The sequence below is a fragment of the Seriola aureovittata genome, chromosome 11, assembly GCF_021018895.1.
Source record: "Seriola aureovittata isolate HTS-2021-v1 ecotype China chromosome 11, ASM2101889v1, whole genome shotgun sequence".
Taxonomy (NCBI): domain Eukaryota; kingdom Metazoa; phylum Chordata; class Actinopteri; order Carangiformes; family Carangidae; genus Seriola; species Seriola aureovittata.
Genome location: NC_079374.1, coordinates 9419867 through 9438340, shown reverse-complemented (window position 1 = coordinate 9438340; position 18474 = coordinate 9419867). Strand labels below are relative to the sequence as shown.

The following is an 18474-nucleotide window of genomic DNA, read 5'->3' as shown; positions in this document are numbered from 1 at the left end:
ACAGTGAATGCCACGTACTGGCTGACGTTGACAGTCTGGAGGACACTTCCTGATGCTGGCCCGGGTCTGGCTAGGCTAGCTAACAGATTTGATTTTCACGGTTAGGGGAAACCTGTGAAATACAGCGTGGTCAAGTCGTCTGATTCAGGTAAAAGGCTTTCTTGGGTTTGGGTCCTAGCTGTATCATCATTTAGTTTTAACCACACAGCGGTTACTATGCTATCACTGTTTGACTGGTATGATGCTAACTAGCAAGCGAAGTAGCTAGTGTTAGCTGACTAATGTAATGAGCTAACGCTAAGCTAACTCGCCCAAACAGGTGCAGACTGATTTATGGGAAGTTATCTACAAAAAGATGCGTAACTATTTACTCTTATTTAAAGGACTGAGAAGTTGAAACATTAGTTCGTTAACAATATGTTGGCTTACTTAGCCCTTAATGCCTATTAAAAGCAGCTATTATAAGTTAACCAGGAAATCGCTTTTTGCCGTCCTACTTCTAAAAAGTGAAATTAAGGCATACAGTTTACTCTTAACTCATGCAATTCCACTATGATAGATTAAACATATTGTTGCCTTTTAGTCAGGATACCTGGTTCATATTGTGAACAGTGTTACTGTAGTGGTGAGGCGGCCTAGTAGATGTTAGCAGTTAGGAGGGGACTGCTGTTTATGGGCCACTGACAGATGACTCTGCGATTGAGCGTCTTTCACAAACAGCGTTAGCTAAGTTGCGTTTTAATGACATTTAAATGTTAAGTGTGTAAGAGTCAGTATCGGTAGATACTCGTTTGTTGTTGTTCTCATTTAATATAAGTGTATGCTAAACGTTAGCCACCAGACAATCCCTAGCATCCAGCCAATTATTCATCTGGCTAGGACAGGCAAAGCCGCAGCATTTCTGGAATTAAATTCACAGTAGTAAATTGTCCAGCCTAGATCATTGGCAGGTAACATCGTAATTAATCCAGCTGGTGACTACACACAATCAATGAGAGACATGTTAAATTATCACAGACTAAAAATGTAGGTCTCAGATTGCATACCAAACAAATTCTGGTAGTTTCACCTATCTGGCATACAAATGATCACATTACATTCTTGTAAAGGATACACTCAACTTGGTTGAAAGCTTTGACTCTCTTTATCTAACTGGTTGTTATTTGGGTCAAAGTCTGTAAGGAGATCTACAATAGCACAGAATAGGTTTAGCCACCTCACAGGGTGGTGTTTGACCCTTAGACTCTGCAGTTAAATTGAAACTGTGTGATATTGTTACTGATGGAGACTGTCTGATTAAATCCTTAGAGTGAAGTGCAGCTCGCTCCTTCATTTTTTAAATGTCACAAGGTGCCTTCAAGGAAGACAATAAAGATCAGTCCAGAGGATTTGCTAATTTCATCATAATCTCATTGTTGTTAAAGAAACAACCACAATTTAATCATGAAAAACGACTCTCACAGCAACCACATCCCCTGACCTGTTAACCTACTTACACAGACCAAGGCCTCAATGTGACTATAATGACAAATACATGTAGCTGTTATTAATTTATTTCTAATTTTGTGTGATGATGTAGTGCACTTGGATAAATCAGGCTATTAGAGTAGATGAATTGTCTGTTTATTTTGTCCAAGTTCTGTAAAGCATAAAGACACACCAGGATAACATAACATGGCAGCTCCATGTAAACTAACGTAACATCAATATTTATGATTCCTAAAGATCTCTAAGGTTAACTTATAATACATGCAATACATCAGTTTCTTTTTCCTAAAGATTAGTGCATCAACAGCAAATTAAAATTTAATGAAAACTCATAGTGGGATGGGTGTTACCCAGCATTGTATTGTGTCATATTGTCCGTAGTGTCCAGCAGACAACTTTGAGAAGTCCCATGTCATGCAGTATTTGCAGTTACTGAACCTCTTCTGTGCATGTTTGACACTAATAGAGTACCACATTGACAACATGTTTCATTCTAAAGGTAGATGTACATATAAAGATAAATAATAGACGTCTTTAAATACTGAGCCGATTGATTGTTATTATTTTTTAATCTTAATATTACTTTGTATTTATTTATTTTTTTTTTTCTGTTTTTAATCGGCATGTGGTGAAATTAAAATCAACCGCTGCTTATTTTGTTATACTACAGAAGTAAAACTGAAATGGCCTCTAACTGACAGTGAGAAAGACTGAAGGAAAGCTGGGGCAATAGGCTTGTTGTTTAGTTGGTTGTTTTTCAAACTACCTCTCCTCCTATTCTGTTAAGTGGTGGGAGCAGAACAGGTCGGACGGCACCATGAACGGCCAGCTGGACCTGAGTGGCAAGCTGATCATCAAAGCCCAGTTGGGTGACGACATCAGACGCATCCCTATCCATAATGAAGACATCACTTACGATGAGCTGGTGCTGATGATGCAGCGTGTCTTTAGGGGCAAGCTGCAGAGTAACGACGAGGTTACCATAAAATACAAGGATGAAGGTGAGTCAGGACACTGGCCCTTTGTAAATGTTGACAATATGTTTTTTCTCAGCCCAGCTTATTTATTGTAAACTAATATATAGTGTATGATGTATTTGAACACTTGACAGCGTAAATCCAATAAGCGAATGAAGTCATTGTTTGTTTGTTTTTGTTTTGTTTTTTTGTTTTGTTTTTTTTGGATAGAGGTAATTTTCAGTACAATACATCATCTGGTCTCTTATATTTTTGTAGATGATGACCTCATCACCATCTTCGACAGCTCTGACCTCTCCTTCGCCATCCAGTGCAGTAGAATACTCAAACTGACTTTGTTTGGTAAGATATTTAAGCATTTCCTTTCTGTTGCCCCTTCATAAGCATACACAGTCGTGCAAGTGAGGAATATAAACTGTAAGTCTGTAGATGTTGAAAGTATTTAATCACGTGACAGTGTTGATAGTGTTGTGAACTGTAAACCAAGAATGTTCCACATCAGCTGTTACAGCAGCCAGTCACTGGAGGGCAGTCCAGTTTCATTTTTTGGCACAACAAACCTCACCTCCTCAATGTCCTTACAAAAGTTGTCTGCACTCCCATCTGACTAATTTTGGGTGGAATTTCTGTGTGTCTTTTAGCACTGGCTCAGCAAACAAACAGTGTGACAGGCAGTAGATATACTGACAAAAGATCTTTGTGCCAGTTATACCAGTTCCTAGTCTTAATTTTAAATATGTGTCAACCAAGCTAAATCCACAGTCATTCAGTAGGCCTTCAGGTTTATGACATAGAAGAATTAATCACATTAGCCAAACAGCCAGTAGGCCTCACCCTAACAAGTCAGTTGAGACCTGTTTTTGCCAACATGTTCCATAAAATTGTGTTCAATTTTTCAGTTTTTACAGGACTGATTACATACAGTGCATTGCTTGATCAAGAGTATGATTTTGATAATTACATAGGAATAAAAAATGTGATTGCACTTAAAACCAGGAGTCCAGTAACTATAGGGTAAAATAGCCCTTTTACAGACATAAACGACTAATACCTATAAAAAAGCTCTCACTCAGTTCAACTGGTTTTAAAATGTAATCTATTAGTCAATTAGTCTTTTTTTTCAACATGCTTTAAGGATAAAAGATTTTCACTTAACAGAAAAATATGTGCATTCAATTAAAGAAGGCAGACACACAAAGTTAATGCTGAAGAATATGGCATGTCATTAATTGAATTGCACTGATCAAATATGCCATCTGGGATTGTTTTGTTTCACTATATGGTTACCACATGATTTTAATCTGTAAATGTCAAAATACAACTTGATGCTTTCACTGCTGATATCTCCTGGCAGGCCACTTCTACATTACACATGTTTTTGTTAATGCTCATGAATTATTCTATTTCCTGTAAATGTTCTTCATTTAAAGGCAGTATTACGTCCCAGTGTTTAGCTGTTGGATAGACAAAATGGTGTTTCGGGGCTTTGTCCTTTCTGCAAGGGCATAAAGTTGTGGTGGAGATTTACCTGTATGGGAATATAGACATAAACGAAGCCCAACTTTACAAGTCTACAGAATATTGCTGTCAGCTGTGAAACAAAACACGTCTCAAAACCATAACACACCATGGCATCATGGAAATTTAATAATAGAATTTGTAATGACAACATGATGTTGTTTCTTTTGCTCTGCTCCGAGTCAGTCTGTTCTCCTGTTGCTGCTATTATTAGCCAGGGGGCTGTAAGATATATTTTTCTTCTTTTTAAAAAAGTATTTTACTTCCTCCCAATCAAAACTGAGTCCTGGCTCATCATCACATGGCATGACCTCACGTGGAAATGATATCCTCAGACATGTGTCGAGATTCAAAGAAAGCAAGTGTAGCTGGATTCTCATAGCAGCCCGTGTTTCAGCTCAGTACCGCATGACCCCATGGATCTCTGTTTAACATTATCAGCTCAAACAGAGAAACTTATGTGAGAAAAGAATGTCTGGGGATCTCTATTCTCACATTCATTCTTCAGCAATAGAAATTTCACTCCTTAATCAATTTGGAACAGGAAAGTAAAGGTTGGAAGTAGTTGGAGCAGCCAACATGGTACAGGTCAGGTATGGCTGAAGATTGTGAAGAAGTTTTTCTTGTACATGATTGCTTTAATTTTATTTCATAAAATAAGATAAGATATGCACTGAAGTATGTTGTCCTGTTAAAAATGACATAACATTAAGTAAAATCACCACATGTAGGCTGACAGTTGGACGATAAACCAGAGCCCTCGTGCCCAGTGTTCTCAGCTCCATTGTTAGTTAAATGCCTATCTGGCAGGGTGTGGTGATGATGATGAAGCTCTCACTCCCTCTGTCAGCCTGGCTGCTGTTGTGAATGGCTTTGTGAAGTCAGCCATGTGATAGATGATCCCTGTTATCCCAGGTTTTCAGAATGAGGAGCTAACAGAATTTGGACAGATCATCATTCATAATGTGCACATACTTAGTGTTGAATTAACAGCTTTTCCAGACCAGTGAACTGCAGAAGGTTTTACATTAAACAGACGTTGCTGTATGTTACAGCACTGTTTTTTTTCTTTTCTGACTAATGAGCTACTTTAAGACTGTCCACTGACCCATTAATCATTATTTACCAGAACATATTTCCAGTAGTTGACGTGCCTCTCCATGGTAGCAGTATATTGTCAGTTTTTAGGCTCATACAAACAAGTCAGTCTATATGTCCAGTACTCTCAGGGTTTCTCTGGGTGTGAGGCTCTGCTGGGTGGTATTCCTACCACATTTTATTTGATTTACTATCTGCTAGGCTGCATTTTGTACAGTCTTACCCAGATATTCCAGGGAGCTCATGGTTGTTACTCAGTTGGAGACTGTGATCTATGTCAACAAGCAGTTCAGACAAAATTGTCCCAAGTAGGAAACAGTTGTATTAAATGCGATTCAGATTCAGTGATGCACAAATATTCCCCATTAATAAAGGTATGAACTAGAGGAGTGTTGTATTCTGTAAAAGCAATCAAGACTCAGGTGCTATCAATCATCCTCCTTAAGGTCTAACACACAAAAGGAGATTTAGAAATGACTTTGCTCAAACATATTCTCCAAATTAATATTAAGGATTTGTCTGATTTGCTCACATGGTTCCCCTCCCTCCATCTTACTGTCCGCAGTGAATGGTCAGCCACGGCCTTTGGAGTCCAGTCAGGTGAAGTACCTGCGCAGGGAGCTCATTGAGCTCAGGAATAAAGTCAACAACCTCCTGGATAGCCTGGAGCCCCCCACAGAGCCTGGCCTGGCTGCTACAGCACCGGACAGTGGTAAGTACTTTACACATTGCAGTTTCTTGCAACATTTGCAGTCTTTCCTACAGTATGTGTGTGTGCGCGCACAACTGCTCTTTGAATTGTTTTAACATGAGAACTCGTAACTTCTACCGATTGATGAGGATCACAATACAAGACACGATTAACCTGCTGGGTCCACAACAAGCATTATGCCCCATTAGGTACTGGCAGATGTGCACAAACACAGCCAACTGTGATTTGATTTATTTTCTTTTTTTCATTGTAAACTTTGTGTTAAGTCTCTTAATCCTGCTGAGGAGCACTGCACGGCCTCCTTAACAAGTAACACTTGTTCATCTTCCACATGCTCACTGTCAGACTTGTAAGATCTGTATCCCACATGGACACAGGCACCAGACTGAGACAGTTTATGAGACTTAATCATTGTTTGTCATGTTTTAATATTAAGATTTGTATGGAATTGTATGCTACAATTCTATCTTTAATTTTATACTTCATACAGCTCAGTCCAGTTTGATTGTGGCCATCCACCCACACATGCATGGCTCAAACAAAAATACACCATTCCCTTGTCATCATGACTGACCAAAGCATTAATTTGAGGGACATGTGCTGTCACATTACAGTATGATTATAGGCATTGTAGGCTGCTGTATTAAAATGTTTTTCGTGTTTTTTGCCACCATCTGTGAGCTGTAACTTTAAGCAATTTTTTCATTTATAAACAGGCATTTGTTCCGTGTACTACATGTTTTTGTTGATGGTGTAACAAGAAGTCTCTTTATAAGTAACATGAAATGGTACATACATGAATTGCATTATTGCAACATTTTCTCTGCTGTTTCTTTTTTTTTTTTTTTTTTTTTTTTTTTTTTTTTTTGAACATTTCTCTACCTGTATTTCTAGAATCAGTGGATGTACGTGAAGGTAAAGTTGTGGCAGCAGACCCCACAGTGAAACAGGCAACTCCAGTCAGTGCAGCTAGCATGTCAGCCTTCGACCCATTAAAAAACCAGGACGAGGTCAGCAAGAATGTCATCTCTGCTTTCGGCCTGAGCGAGGACCAGGCCCAAGGTATTGCATAACTTCAGAAATTAAAGGTGCTATCTTTATATACAGTCGTAAAAAACTAAGTGCACCCAATGGAAATTGTTGACTTTTTCAACATATTTGAAAAAGTTGGAAGTGCAGGTGGAACCTTTCTTATTTAAACCTCTGACATCTAGGGTCTGGTGTTCTCTTTTGCTGTTGAAGTGTGTGGTATCATCATGCCAAGATCTAAAGAACCCTCTAAGGCCTTCAGGAAAAAAAAGTCTGGCAAGGCATTTAAAAAGATCTGCAAATTATTTTAAATAAATCATTCTATTGTATGTGTAATCATATACAAGTGGCATAGATTTCAAATGTCAATATGTCAATTTGTCCAGGATTTGGGTAAATTCAGCCCAAGGGCCAACAGTATGATGCAAAAAGAAGTCTCCAAGACCCCCACAATTTAAATTGCACTTTGACACCAATAGTTGAAAGAGTTACCAGCAGGAACTCTCGCAACTGTTGGTGTCAAAGTGCATGCGTCAGAAAGACATTGCACAAATTTGACCTGTACAGGAGGCGTGCCAGGAGAAAGTCATAGCCGTCCAAAAAGAACATTAGAGCAGGACTACAGTTTGCCAATGAACATATAGCTAAAGACCAGGCAAGACCTTTTGGAATAATGTGCTCTGGACAGAGGAATCAAAGATAGTTGTTTGGCCACAGTAACAGCAGTTCCTGCCTCAGGAACTGGGCAGCTTGCAGTCACTGATTCAACTCTGAATTCTGCGTCATAGCGAAGATTGCTTGAAGATAATGTGATGCCATCTGTCCAAAGTTGAAGTTGAATCAGAAGTGGCCCTTTAAACAGGACAATAATCCTGAGCACACAATCAAATCCACCCAGGAATAGCTCAAAAAGAAGAAATAAAGGGTTATGTAATGGCCTGATCAAAGCTCAGATTTGAATTCTATTGAAATGCTCTGTGGGGATTTGAAATCGGCAATACTACCGTCTGAGGCCAAGGGTCTGCTTAGTTTTCCACAGGGAAATATTACATCTGTTAATATTTTTGTTGAATAAGTGAATGAAAAAGCTAATTTTCCTTGTGGTTTTGTTCAAGTATATCACCTTTATCTATAGGCACTGTATCAAAGAGGATCAACTGTTTGCTTATTCATGTATGTTCAAAAAGTCAACAGTTTCCATAGGGTGTCCTCATTCATTTACATGACTGTATTGTTTAGTTTCAATGAATAGCTGTCATAAAGCATTCATAGCCACACTTCAAATCTGTCTCCCTCTGTGTTACCTGAGTAGCTCCCCCAGCGGTTGCTGCAGAGGAGCGCTCAGGGACCCCTGACAGCATCGCCTCCTCCTCGTCTGCGGCCCCTCAGCCAGGAGTGCCCCCCCAACAGGCTCCTTATCCTGGAGTACAGCAGGGACCCGCAGCTGGCATGGATGGTGAGACACATGCACACACAGATGTCCCCAGAAAGACGTCTTACATAACAGAGCATATAGGTGTTAGGGTTAGTCAGATATGTGTGTGTAAGAAAGTATGCAGAAAGGCGTAATGTCATAATGACCACAGGGAATCGGAGACCCTGCAGTGTGGGTGGTTAAGCAGTTACTTATGTTTTACAGTTGTGCTGTTGTATTGGATAAACATCCCATATTACCACCAAAGTAGCCTCATTAAATATGACCCCCTGTTGAGCAAGACAGTTTGAACATGTTGCCCTAAAATACCGATCCAGGATTATTTGTTTTCCAAAGAATAGTTCTGCCTGGGATCTTGTAAACCTATGTTTGGAGGCCTAGAAATATATCCCATGGTAACATTTAGCTTGGTTCGCAGGCCAGATTGTTTATCTCTTAAACACTGCATTAGTAGTATTGGTTCTTGCAGTATATTTATACTATATTGTTCATAGTTCAGTCCTGTCTAAACTGTAAATATACTGGCTTCATTCTTTCGTTCTTTCTTTCTTTCTTTCTTTCTTTCTTGGCCTACTTTTATTCATGTGTAATTTAGTTACTTGATAGATTGGTATCAGAGTACAACAGACAATATTATAAGACTATACTGCCATTGTTTAGTGAGCTGTGTTGATCATATTAAACTTACCTTCTTTTGATTTCTCTTTGGAATACAGAAAGTATCACTTTCATCCCGCCAGTTATCCTTAGTTGATTAAATTAAGTGGAATATACAAAGAAATTGAGAAAATGCTGCATTAATCAGAAGATCAAATTGAGGTTAAATCATTCATGGGAAGAATATATGCTCAGGATCTTTGTTAACCAATTTATACTGACAGATGTTTGCAGCCTACAGATCACACAGTGGCATGTACTGTAATCTTATTACCTTTTTTGGTAATCAAATTCATTCTTGTTGATGCAGCAAGTTTTATTAAATGAGAACTTAGCCTTGACTCTCACCATGGTTGAGTCTTAATCAACACTATGTAAACATGGAGTATCCATGGAATTAGCATTTATCTTACTCAGAGCAGACCTTATCACAGCTCTCCCCCATGTGCAATTTTTAACACTGAAGTGTTGGATCTGAACCAAAGCCGTAGATAAAGATAAATGAATAAAGGATCAGGCAGTATTGGCAAAAACAAACAGGGCTTATTTTACTTAATTTTCTCAGCACAGTGCCTCTCTGGGATGCAGCTCGGGGGGGCTGGATCTTCTGTGCCAATGTGCCATAGCTTTTTTTTTTTCCCCCTTTCCCAAGCTTCTCACTTAACTTTAAGGAATTCTCTGGATTGTTTTCTGTTTTGTTGTTAAGAAAGGCCCAAGCAGGTGCAGCCATAAAGGTGAAGCCTCTTGTATTGTTTACCACATTGCTATAAGCAGATTAGATTGTTTTCAGCCTGTGGTTTGGCCCAGATGAATGTGGAAGCCACTGGAGCAAAAAAAGATGCCTCATGTTGCACCCTCTGAGAGCCCTCTGCTCTGAGAGCAGTCACACCTGCAACACGGAAAATGAACAGAACTGGTGGTTTGTGGTTTGGCCATGATTGTATTGGGCCTGTCCATAGGGCTAAATAAGAGTTTGGTTGGTCCAGAAGGAAGCCTTACTCAGTCACAGGGTTAGCCAGCGACACAACATGTTGCACACAAACATCCAGCTCAACAGAAAACTGTTCATGGTTCTCTTTTCCTTCCATAACACAAGGACAGGGAGAAGCCAACAGACTTTGTTGTCTAATAGGCAACTTGTTTTTTCTGATTTGATGTTTGATTCTGATGTGGTGATGGGGCCATGTCATCGTGGAGGTCTGACAATCAGTCCAAGCTCTGCATGGGTTTAAAATTGGCAGCCTGGCTTAGCTTACTGCAAGGAATGACAGGACATGTTTTTGTGGAATTGTTATTACTGAGTAATAGTTTCAAGTTGCTCATTACACTGCATTTCGATTGCTCTGTGATGATTGTGTATAAGTTCTCATCATGTCTTTTTTTATATTATAAACTGAACTTATGATCTTCAATAATAAAAATATGCAGGATTTGGAAGAAAATAAACAAATAGGATTCCAAATTGGTGTCAGGCAGATCTTTATTTTTATAGTCACAATAACCTGTAAACTACCAGATAATTTAAGGCAAATGCACAGGACACGCCTATCATAAACCTAGATCAGTTGTAAGGTCATAACACAGTCTGATTCGATTGAAAATGCGTGAAAACTTTTTACCAAGCGGGCAGAGAAGTTGAAATAAATCACAGAAAAAAATAAAGCTGTCCTGAGCCGACCTGGGCCGATTTCAGGAGTCAGTTTTAGGAATTGCAGTTTATCTTTCATTGATATCATAGGATAGGTTTTTGAACCAGGACCTTCAGTATTTGGATCAGGTAGCTTGTGAAAAATACCATGTTTCATCATAAGGCTACTGCTGTTAGTGTAATATGTTGGATACATATTTGATACGTATATACATACACAATCAGTATAAGCAGATTTCCAGTGATAAAGGAGAAGGATGAAGATAGGGGCCAAAGAAACACTTGATCAGGAAACCCCAAGATAAATAGCTGAAACATTCAGCTTCTGCAAGTGGTAGTGCAAATGAAAACTTCACCCAACCTACTGACTTCAGAATCACTGTCTTGTATGAACAAGTTATTGTAACAATATCCCCATGTTATAATAATAGTAATGTTAAACGACATCCAGTTCATTGTAAGTAAAACAAATACATTTGGAACAGGACAGGTAGTGTAGATGAAGGGGTTCTTGATCCCATCTGATGGTTCTGGAAGATCTTGATGACTGGATGTTGGAAGCTAGGTGTGAGTATTAAGTAGGCTGACCGGCCATTAGTGTAGGACACGCATTCAACAGAAGAATCAGGTGTTAACCATTCTGAAGTTAAGCAAGTTAACTTTGACCTCCCTGTTAAGGGAGACAACTAAAAAGGAAATATACCCACTGACATAAATAATATATTTTTACTACACATTGGCAGCTTTGGCTAGTTACCGTCTCTTAATCTTATGGCCGGTTGTTGGATACGTCCAAGCCCAGCAGTGGATAATGAACACTTTGTCCTCCCTGTATCGTTCCCCTCTTACAGTTTCCCTTCTTCTCTTTTCTTACTCCTAAGGCTGCAGATGGTTGGCACACAAACACATTAAACTAGATCCTGCCCAGCCTCCCCTCCCAGTCAACCCTTTCCTCATGCTTTTTCCTTGCATTATTCCTGTCTCATGTTGCAGACTGTTTGTCAGTATGACATCCTCAAGGCAAATCAGAACAGCCAGTCGATACACAAGAATTTATAAAAGGGAATGCCAGCACATGAGATTAGACACCAGCTGAGCATTTGTGGCCTTTTAAAGGTAGCCTTAAGCTCACTTGTAATGTACTTAGATTACTTGTTACCCTAAGAATGTCGCTAACAAGATCCACAGGCATATGGTAAAGATTTCAAACCATTGTCTCTCAGATGGTGATAGACCCCTTGGCAATAATTTACATCTGTGCAGGAACAAAACTGTAAACGTGTGTATGAAGCAGCAACTGAGACATTCGCATGAGGCTCTTTATCAGATGGGCAGATGTGCGTTCGGTGTGAAATGTTTATTTTAAAATAGGACCATATTCTCATGACTCTCTCTGAAGGCATGCATGGAGGTCAGCAGAGCTACAGCCAAATGCTTCTTTTGTTTCAGTGAACATCATTCTCCAAACTTGGGGATTTATTTCCTGGAGCAATGCTACACTGTCTTAAGCGAGCCCCCAGTCAAATATCTTTGTCCCCAATAGCTGACCTCTTGGCCGTGCTGGAATCAACTGAATTCCCAGGCCAAAGAGGTCTAACAGCCACACATCCTTCCATCACTCTTACATAACAGTCATGATGGATTACAGACTGGGGAGAACAGGAGACAAGCCAGTTTCACACACATGCCTTTTCACACAATAAAGAGCATGTTAAAGGTGCTGTCAGTGAGATAACAGATGGTTGCCGCATCACTTTAGTGCTTATAAAAAGGCACCAAACAGGTTCACTGTTTCTAGCTAAATATTTAGTTGTCAAGTGTCTCCCCGAGCAGTGAAAAGTAATATGACTTGTTTTCTGCCACAGTGAGCCTTAGCTGCCTGGACTATACAGAAAATAAACTGAGTCAAAACATTGTGACCAACGCTGCCTAATAAGCTGTTGGTCCTTCGCGTCTTGCCAAAACAGCTCCAACCCATTGAGACATGGACGCTACAAGACCTCTGAAAGTGTACTATGTTATCTGGCTCCGGTATGTTAGCAGCAGATCCTTGAAGTCCTGAAAGTTGCTAGGTGGAGCCGCCATGAATTTGGCTGGTTCCAGCACATCCCTCAACTCCCTGTTGCAGGGTTTGTCCCTCCCATCCTCATGAGCCTTGTTGTTTTGGAGATGCTCCAACCCAGTCTTCTGGCCATAGCGATATGACCTTTGTCAAAGTAGCTCAGGTCTTTGCACCTGCCCATTTGTACCATTTCCAACATGTTGACTGTGAGAACCAACTGTTCACTTACCATCTAATATACCCCAGACCTTGACATGCAGCATTCTTATGAGATAATCACTGTTATTTGCTTCATCTGTGAGTGGTCATAATGTTTTGGCTCCTTGGTGTATATTTATTTCAATGTGCCAACATTAAGTGAATTCTCTTGTACTGTCCGTGCTGCGTAGAATGGTTTGAATTATGAACCACTGGATACAAAGTAAGGACGGAATAATTTAATAGGAGTTCATAGTCTTTCAGCTTTGCTCTGTTTTACTCTCAAAAACTGAATGTTGCCACAATATCAGCCCCCCCAAAGAGTGGAAAATCAGCACCAGTTTTACCAGCGCTTGAAAAATCAGTGAACCCGGATCCAGTCCTTTTTCATTATGCCTTCTCTCTTTGTACTTTTCATGTGTCGTCACTCCCATTTATATGCCAGGCAGGAGATTTGGGAGTAAGATTTAGGCCTTGTTAAGGAGGAACACTAGTTTGCCAGGTCTTTGCATGTTTGCTGAAAATTCTGGCATTCAATGGAAAACTTGATGAGCAAATTTGAAAAAAACAATGAAAATAAGTTTCCTGTTTTTGAAACAAAAACGTTGTGCAATGGCATCACTGTCAAGCAAAAGACTGATTACAGTCATGCCATTGAGATGTGGTTAATATGTTTAACTGTTGCTTCAGGCTTCTTGGATATTCAGAGGCCTTTTTAAAGAAATACTATTTAAAGTACATGACTGAGACGACTGAAGTTGTAGAGATGATGATGACTATCCTCCACATGTGCACGTAGGCAGTGCGGATTGGTGAAATCATAGTTTATAAAAGTGCAACAGGAAGCCACTGTCTGAAGACTTAGACATGTCTGGTGCTGCAGAGGACAAACTCTTGTCTTGATGCAGGAAAATATGCCTCTGTTGTGAATGTCTGTCCTATAGGACCTCAGTAGTTGATACATGTGTCAGCGACAATGTAAGGAGAGGTTGTATGTATGTTTACATCTGCTCAGGCACCTGCATGCTGCTCTGTAGCTCAGAGCCCATTCTTACTGTAGCATGCCGTAAAGATTTCTGTGGGCACCAGACTTTTGGCAACAAATACTTATATCAAAGTGGTTGCAGCTGTTTTTGTTGAAGCACTTGTGTGTTATTCTCTCCAGATGCACAGGTATGTCTGTGAATATACAAGCCTCACTTTACACTTAGTCACTTCATGTGTCTTGGGTGAACTTGACAGTGATCTGATCTCAAAAAAGCAAAGTGTAAATGAAACCCAAAAAGCATTCATTATTTATTTGCTGTTCGATTGCATTCCTGCCAGATGTTGAAACGGGGTAAAATGCATCCATCTCTCCAAGACGCATACGTAGTCTTTACTCCTCCCAACTGTAACTATGTAAGTAAAGCGTCTATGGAAGTGGCCTCTACAGAGCTAGAGGATACTTGTGATAATGGCAACTACAGTTACACTGAAATCACACTAAGATTAGCCATCTAAAAGCTGCTTCAGAATTCAACACATGCAATCATTGAGAAGGCGCACTGAGCTGTTGAAGCATTCATCTGATCCCTGAGAGCCTGTGAAGGCTTGTAGTCCACTAATGGGAGTCATGTAGGATGTGTTTGGCTAACTAGCTAAGATGCAAGACAGCCTCAGGTGCATTACCACTACCCACTGGAGTGGAGTAGCACTGAATGATGAACTGAACTTGATGAACCAAGATGGATTACATTCAGATTTTTCATTTGGCCAATGGAGACTCATATGTGTCACTAAGTGTAAATGAAAAGTGCATTAAATCACATCTGCATCTCGGATGTAATGGATGATGAAAATATTTTTTCTTGCTTTTTTATTCTTGTGTATTGATGATACTTGTTTTTGTCTCTTCAGGTCAGGTGTACCAGCAGTACCAGGCTCCAGGTGGATACCCGCCTCAGCAACCAGGTGCCCCACCACAGCAGCAGTACAGTATGCAGTACCCTGGTAAGAGTAAAAATGGTCAAGATTTAAAAAGGTGACCCTCTGTCTTCTCCAGAGTGAATAAGAGAGACTTCTCTCTCCCTCCCTCTCTCAGCAGGATACAGCCCTCAGCCCGGGGCCCCTCAGCCTGGCCCACCACAGCCTCAGCAGCAGCAGTTTCAGAACTATGCGCCTCCCTCCTCCCAGGCTCCTGCCCCTGGCCCGGCCCCAGCCCCAGGCTTCCAAGGTGGCCAGCAGCAGCCTCATCCATCTCAGGGAGCCCAGCAGTATCCACCAGGAGCCTTCCCTCCCCAAAACTATACCTCCCAGGCCTCCCAGCCCGCTAACTACAGCCTGCCGCCCAGCTCCCAGCCTGGCTCAGGGTATCAGCCCCGCCCAGCATATACTGCACCTCCAGGCAGCACCGTCACCCCTCCGCCAGGAGCTGCTAACCCGTATGCCCGCAACCGCCCCCCTTACGGCCAGGGCTACACTCAGCCAGGCCCTGGATACCGGTAAAAGGAGGACAGCTGATGTTACTGATCCTCACACATCCCCAAACCCCCCTACCCTCTATGTGGCTCCAGCTGTTTGGAATGGGTGCAGGAAACATGGTTTACTGCTCTACACCCCCACCCTTTCCCCCCTCCTCCCCTCTCGTACAAATATCAAGTCCAAATATGAAACAAGCAACCCCCTGCCCCAGTCTGATGGTTTGTGTTTGTATGCTGTCTCTTCAACACACCACTCTGTTCTGGCCCTGCTGTATGTTCCCTGGTCTTATTTTCCCTTCTTCTTCCTGTCACCACCACTTGTCTGCTCTGGCCTCTTGTACCTGTCATTGTAAACATGTAACCTGTCTGTATGCACACACCTGGGAGACCAAAACAGGCTGTTGCACAAACTGTATTGTTCTTTCCGTGGTAACACTTCATTTTGCGAGTGAGATCAGCATCCACATTCTGCATTTGTGACAAACATCTCAGCCGGTTGTGTTGAGTACTGTGCATAGATGCATTTATAAGACACTAAATGAAATGTTACCCCTTTGTCGTTTTGTTTTGGTTTTTTTTTTTCTTTATTTGATCAATTTTACCACCATGTCGGTATTAATGATGTGTCAATGAAACTGACCCGTGTTGGGAACACTAGCTAAGTGACGGCTTGTGGGAGGTGTAGATCCCAGTGTAATGAAGAAGGTTTCTTTTGTTTAGCTTGTTATATCACCTCCAGTACAGCTTGCTATTCCTCTCTTTTTCTCTTATCACCGGTTTTTACTAATATCAAATCAAATTCCACCTTTAAATGAGATTAGTTGTTTATGTATAAACTGTAACATTTTTTTCTTGAACCTAATAAATGATTGAGACCCAGCTGGAGTCCTTTTTTTAATCTCTTTGTTTTGTGTTGCTCTTCGCCAGGGGCCAAACATCATACTATAGTAAGACAAAAAAAAAAAAAAGCATAGAAAAGTTATTTTAAGACAAAAAGTCATAAGGCAATAAAACACCATAAAATAGTGACAAAAAAAAGTCATGGAGCAAGACAAAAGAAAAAAGTCATACTCTAGTGAGGCATAAAAAGGTGATAGTACAGTGAGGTAAAAAAAAAAAAAAGTCATAGTATACTAAGTCATAAAAAGTCATAAAAATGTCATAGTGACGTAAAGCATAAAAACGTCATAGTATAGTAAGGCATAAAAAGTCATAAAAATGACATAGTATAGTAAGGCATAAAAAGTAATAAAAACGTCATAGTAAAGTAACGCATAAAAAGTCAGATAAACGTCATAGTATAGTAAGTTATAAAAACGTCATAGTATAGTAAGGCATAAAAAGTCATAAAAATGTCATAGTGAAGTAAAGCATAAAAACGTCATAATAAAGTAAAGTATAAAAATATAGTATAGTAAGGCATAAAAAGTCATAAAAACATCATAGTATAGTAAGTCATAAAAATGACGTAGTATAGTAAGGCATAAAAAGTCATAAAAATTTCATAGTGAAGTAAAGCATAAAAACGTCATAGTATAGTAAGGCATGAAAGGCATAAAAATGTTACAGTATAGTAAGGCATAAAAAAGTCATAAAAACGTCATAGTATAGTGAGGCATAAAAACTTCATAATGTAGTACGGCATAAAAACGTCACAGTAAAGTAAGGCATAAAAAGTCCTAAAAATAACATAGTATAGTAAGGCATAAAAAGTCATGAAAACGTCATAGTAAAGTAAGGCATAAAAAGTCATAAAAACGTCATAGTATAGTAAGGCATAAAAAGTCATAAAAATGCCATAGTATGGTAGGGCATAAAAACGTCATAGTATAGTAAGGCATGAAAGGCATAAAAATGTCACAGTATAGTAAGGCATAAAAACTCATAAAAATGTCAGTGACGTAAAGCATAAAAACGTCATAGTATAGTAAGGCATAAAAAGTCATAAAAAAGTCATAGTATAGTAAGGCATAAAAAGTCATAAAAATGTCATAGTGAAGTAAAGCATAAAAACGTCATAGTATAGTAAGGCATAAAAAGTCATAAAAATGTCACAGTATAGTAAGGCATAAAAACTCATAAAAATGTCAGTGACGTAAAGCATAAAAACGTCATAGTATAGTAAGGCATAAAAAGTCATAAAAACGTCATAGTATAGTAAGGCATAAAAAGTCATAAAAATGTCACAGTATAGTAAGGCATAAAAAGTCATAAAAACATCACAATAAAGTAAGGCATAAAAAGTCATAAAAAAGTCTTAGTAAAGTAACGCATAAAAAGTCGGATAAAGGTCATAGTATAGTAAGACATAAAGACGTCACAGTATAGTAAGGCATAAAAAGTCAAAAATGTTACAGTATAGTAAGGCATAAAAAGTCACAAAAAAGTCATAGTATAGTAAGTCATAAAAACGTCATAGTATAGTAAGGCATAAAAAGTCATAAAAATGCCATAGTATGGTAGGGCATAAAAACGTCATAGTATAGTAAGGCATGAAAGGCATAAAAATGTCACAGTATAGTAAGGCATAAAAACTCATAAAAATGTCAGTGACGTAAAGCATAAAAACGTCATAGTATAGTAAGGCATAAAAAGTCATAAAAAAGTCATAGTATAGTAAGGCATAAAAAGTCATAAAAATGTCATAGTGAAGTAAAGCATAAAAACGTCATAGTATAGTAAGGCATAAAAAGTCATAAAAATGTCACAGTATAGTAAGGCATAAAAAGTCATAAAAATGTCAGTGACGTAAAGCATAAAAACGTCATAGTATAGTAAGGCATAAAAAGTCATAAAAACGTCATAGTATAGTAAGGCATAAAAAGTCATAAAAACGTCATAGTATAATAAGGCATAAAAATGTCATAGAGTAAGGCATAAAAAGTCATAAAAACATCACAATAAAGTAAGGCATAAAAAGTCATAAAAATGTCATAGTAAAGTAACGCATAAAAAGTCGGATAAAGTCATAGTATAGTAAGACATAAAGACGTCACAGTATAGTAAGGCATAAAAAGTCATAAAAATGTTACAGTATAGTAAGGCATAAAAAGTCACAAAAAAGTCATAGTATAGTAAGTCATAAAAACGTCATAGTATAGTAAGGCATGAAAGGCATAAAAAGTCATAAAAATGTCATAGTGAAGTAAAGCATAAAAATGTCATAGAGTAAGGCATAAAAACGTCATAG

General features: G+C 39.2%; 1 protein-coding gene across 4 annotated transcripts; it reads left to right on the top strand.

The window, feature by feature from the left end:
* Positions 1-17: 17 nt before the first annotated feature.
* On the top strand, positions 18-15445 carry tfg (trafficking from ER to golgi regulator). Of its 4 annotated transcripts, none has more exons than XM_056390058.1 (8): positions 18-148; positions 2276-2489; positions 2724-2807; positions 5647-5793; positions 6688-6855; positions 8135-8278; positions 14722-14799; positions 14909-15445. In XM_056390058.1, the coding sequence occupies exons 2-8, from the start codon at positions 2306-2308 to the stop codon at positions 15307-15309; spliced, it is 1206 nt and encodes a 401-aa protein (XP_056246033.1). In that variant the 5' UTR covers positions 18-148; positions 2276-2305; the 3' UTR covers positions 15310-15445. The 4 variants fall into 4 exon arrangements, with proteins under 4 accessions (XP_056246033.1, XP_056246032.1, XP_056246031.1 ...); XM_056390057.1 differs by having other exon boundaries at positions 14906-15445; XM_056390056.1 differs by having other exon boundaries at positions 14722-14814.
* Positions 15446-18474: the final 3029 nt, after the last annotated feature.